The 4,014-nt window shown below is 32.7% G+C and overlaps 1 protein-coding gene across 1 annotated transcript; it reads right to left on the bottom strand.

Moving 5' to 3' along the window:
* Positions 1 to 700: 700 nt before the first annotated feature.
* LOC108481476 (uncharacterized) lies at positions 701 to 2,561 on the bottom strand. Its single transcript, XM_017784605.2, has 2 exons — positions 2,311 to 2,561; positions 701 to 1,016 (listed from the first exon to the last, which is right to left on the bottom strand). Exons 1-2 carry the CDS (start codon positions 2,437 to 2,439, stop codon positions 915 to 917), a joined length of 231 nt encoding a protein of 76 aa, XP_017640094.1. The 5' UTR covers positions 2,440 to 2,561; the 3' UTR covers positions 701 to 914.
* Between the last annotated feature and the right edge of the window lie 1,453 nt (positions 2,562 to 4,014).

Genomic DNA, 4,014 nt, shown 5'->3' with positions numbered 1-4,014 from the left:
GATGGGACTAAGTATTGGTTGGTGAACAACTCTTGGGGCAGTAGCTGGGGTGAAGAAATTAGGATGCAAAGGAAGGCCTTTGTGGCATAGCAAACTGCATTAACAAGACTTCACTATAATTGCCCCTTCTATGTGAATGTACCATGAACAACTCAAACACACACTGCCAGGTTTTTATACAAAGGAACCCCATGTTTATATTCTGTGTTTTAGTTCACGAAAGGTAAAAGTACTAAGAAGGCACTTGTACTGGGAGTTAGATTGCATTTTTCCCTCCACTACTTGAAAAATGAGCAAATTAATCCATATATGTTAGATCAAAGAGCACATTGATCATTCTGTTAAAAATTTCATCAATTTTTATTGTTAAAAATTTATCCCAATTCAGCATGAGACGCATGTGGCACGTCACATATCAATCTAATTATTTCGTCAACCATGCCAGTTTTTAACAGTCAAATAAATAAAATTTTGACAGAAATGATTAATTTGCTTTTTAATCTAATATACATGAATTAGTTTACCTATTTTTTTATTAGAAAAAACAAAATACAATCTAACTCCTAGTAACAGGAGCCTCCTTGATACTTTTACCTTCAAGGGATGACTTAATTCCATGAGTCTCTTAAATAAGGTAACTATATCATCCAAAGCCAACATATCCGAGTTCGAGTAACATAGGCACAATCTTAATTAGCACTTTATTAGTAAATCAGTGTGGATTCCATGCTAAGCAAGCAAAAGAACAAACTTAGTTATAAAATTATGATCATTAATGTTAAACAAACCAGACTATCTTTTCCTGATGAAAAGACCACAATAGTTATTATAGCATATCACAAAGGCTGGTTTGCTGGAACAGTAACAGGAATAATTGTCAAAGCTACATAGATCACTTACACCACTAAAGATCATCAATGGTTGTTTCTCTTCCTAGCTAGCTCCCGAGCCATCTCCCTTAATTCCTCCGGTGATGGAGGTCGTGGTCCCTCTGGAGGATACACTATATACGAACGCTTCACATCAAAGGAAAACAGAAGTCATTTAGGCTCGAATAAGAAATCATTTCGTACCAAGGAAAACAGGTAGACTTGAAATCCTTAACAAGAGAATGGACGGTAATTGAATAACTAAAAGGCTAAACTACACCATCAGTCACTAAATTATGAGGAAGTTTTCATTTTGATCACTTAACTAAAAAAAAGTTACAATTTAGTCATTAAACTGCTTTAGACGTCACGGATCTATAAACCAAAAATCAAATAACTTTTTTTTCTACACTGACCATCAAATTAAATTGGATCTAAGGTATGTTATCCTACTTGTCGATGGGTACTGATATACTGTACAGATTGTCGAATTGTCACTTGGAGCTCACTTATAGAACTTTTAAAAAAGAAAAGATAATAGTTCAACTACTTAAATAAAAACTTTTGAATAGTTCAGTGACTTAAATGAAAATTTTTAAATAATTCAATAACTAAATTGTAACTTTTTTTAGTTAAATGACCAAAATGAAAATTTAGCATAATTTAGTGAGATGTAGTTTACCCTAACTAAAATCTGCAAATAGGCAGATATATAACATAACTAACCTTTATAGAGCATCAATATGATTCATGTAAGAAAAAAAAATCCTAGAATAAACCGATACTAGAAAATCACAGGTCTCAACATTCCAATCTACAGGCGATGTTGAAATACAGAATTCCCATTTATTGCCAGACCATAACAAGTTACCTAACCGGTTATCAAATTACGAAGAGATTCTTTTTATAATTTAACAAGAACAGGGATAATAGGATCCCTGCATATATATTTTTTAAGTTGATTAGCATGAGCATATCACAGAAAAAATAACAAAACCACAGCAGCATAAAAACATGACACAATATAAAAAGTAACATGAAAACGAATATCTCGAAATCTATATAATACAAACTTTTAGCATATCAATTTTCAATAAGTGTGTTAAACATGATTATATTGCAGAAAATACATGATCATAGATACAGAAGATCTAATTGCATTCTTCCATTTACTTTTTGAACCAACAAACCAAGTTACCGAAACACTGCTTTCTTACAAATACCTATTGCCACAATCCAGAATGTTCAGTTATAAAGAGGCCCAAATTTCAAAAAAGTTCGAATGAGTATTAGACTTTGTTCCAATTTCAAGCCTAATCCAGATATAAAAAAACTCTCAATCTGTCACAGAGTTCAACGAATCAGACAAATCCGACCAACTAAAAATATGAAAAGAAAAAAGATACAACACAAAGAGAAGAAGAGATAAAAGAGAGTATACATTTCCCATTAATTTCTGGAGATTCTTGGTGTTGTTGGCGAAAGTGTACATAAGAACGATAGGGATCGTAACATAGAGACCGAATTTGGCGATTTCAAGAACACCCTTTGAAGTGCCTAAAGAAGACATTCTCCTTTTCACTTTCTACAGAGAAAAAAAATTGATGAGAATTCGCGAGGAGACTGAAAACTTTTGAAAAATTGCCCTCAGACATCTCAAAATGTGTGAGGCTGAAACCTTGGATATGTTATATAGGAAGATGCCCGGTTCTAGGAAAAGATCTTAATGGGCTCTTCTTTCAACAAAAAATTTCTTAATGGGCTAATAGCTCCCAAAATAATGCCCCAACAACAAACATGGATCTATTTGACTTTTCTGGATATTTACTTTAGCAGACTTGTGGCTTATTGCATGCTAAAGTCCCCACACTTTTGCTAGCACGGTTGTTATTTGAAGTGCTTTGAATAATTAACGGGAATATGTGGTGATTAGAGGTGCTCATCGTCGGGTCGGGTGAGGTTTGGGTTTAAACATAATATTAATATTTGGGTTTAAAATTTGAGTTTAAAATTTTATCTAAATACACTTATATTTGTAAAAGGTTAACTTAAGCTCATTTTAAGCCTACCAATATTATTATTTAATTTTTAAAATAAATATATATTTTATTTTATTTTAATATTTAATAATTTTATACATTTTTATTTATTGAAATTTTTATGGTCATCTTAACATTATTTTAACGTTTACATTAGAGTAGTATTATATATTTAGTGTAGGTTTATTTTTTAATGTGTTCTAATATATAAAAATAACATGATATAAAGTATTATAAACTTAAAATGGCTTGGCTCGGGTCGGATTGGGGCTTTAAATGTTTAAGCTCAAGCCTAGCCCATATTTCAAAATGGGCCTAATTTTTTTTGTCCAAGCCCATTTTTCGAGCTTAATTTTTTTGCTCAAACCTTCCTAAATTTCGGACAGGCCTTCGGGTTTGGACAAGTAGCTTGGCCCATGAATATGTCTAGTGGTAATAGGGTATCGGTTAATTTTGAATAGCAAGAACCATTTCGTTCTAAAATATGTAGAATGACGATGTCAAGTCAACTTGGTAACCATCAAGTTGAAAAAGTATGCATTCATTTGGAGGAAAATTTAATAAAACCTCATGAGAAAATTGAAAAAGAAAAAGAAAACTTAAAAGAAAGTTTCTTACAAATTATAGGCAAGATTCTTTCTAGCAATTTCTTAGTTCCAAACAACATGAATTGTTGGTAAAGCAATACACTATTGAATTTGAGCATCTCATGATGAAATGTGGAGATTGAAAAGCAAATGATTGCTCGGTATCTTGGTGATTTTTGTCAAGAGGTCAGTGATGTTGTCCAATCACAACCTTATTGGAATTTTGATGATGTTTGCAAGCTAGCAATCCATGTGGAGAAGCAAATCAAGGCGAAAGGTTCTCGCAAGACCCTACGGAAAGAAGAAATTTCTAGAAGAGGCAGTGCCTCAACTTCTAAGCATTTGCCTACTACCAAGATTACATCTTTAAAATCAGTTCAACGACACAAAGGCAGCCATATACCCAAGTTGTTAAGCATAAACTCAAGTAGTTACGAAGAATGATGGATTATATGTTTTTATATTCTAGAGGAGATCTCACTCCTATCGGTTATACCGATTTTGACTTCCAAACGTGTC

The sequence above is a fragment of the Gossypium arboreum genome, chromosome 10 (genome assembly GCF_025698485.1).
Source record: "Gossypium arboreum isolate Shixiya-1 chromosome 10, ASM2569848v2, whole genome shotgun sequence".
Taxonomy (NCBI): Eukaryota; Viridiplantae; Streptophyta; class Magnoliopsida; order Malvales; family Malvaceae; genus Gossypium; species Gossypium arboreum.
Note: the sequence above shows the minus strand (reverse complement) of the source record. Positions and strands in the feature narration are given on the sequence as shown.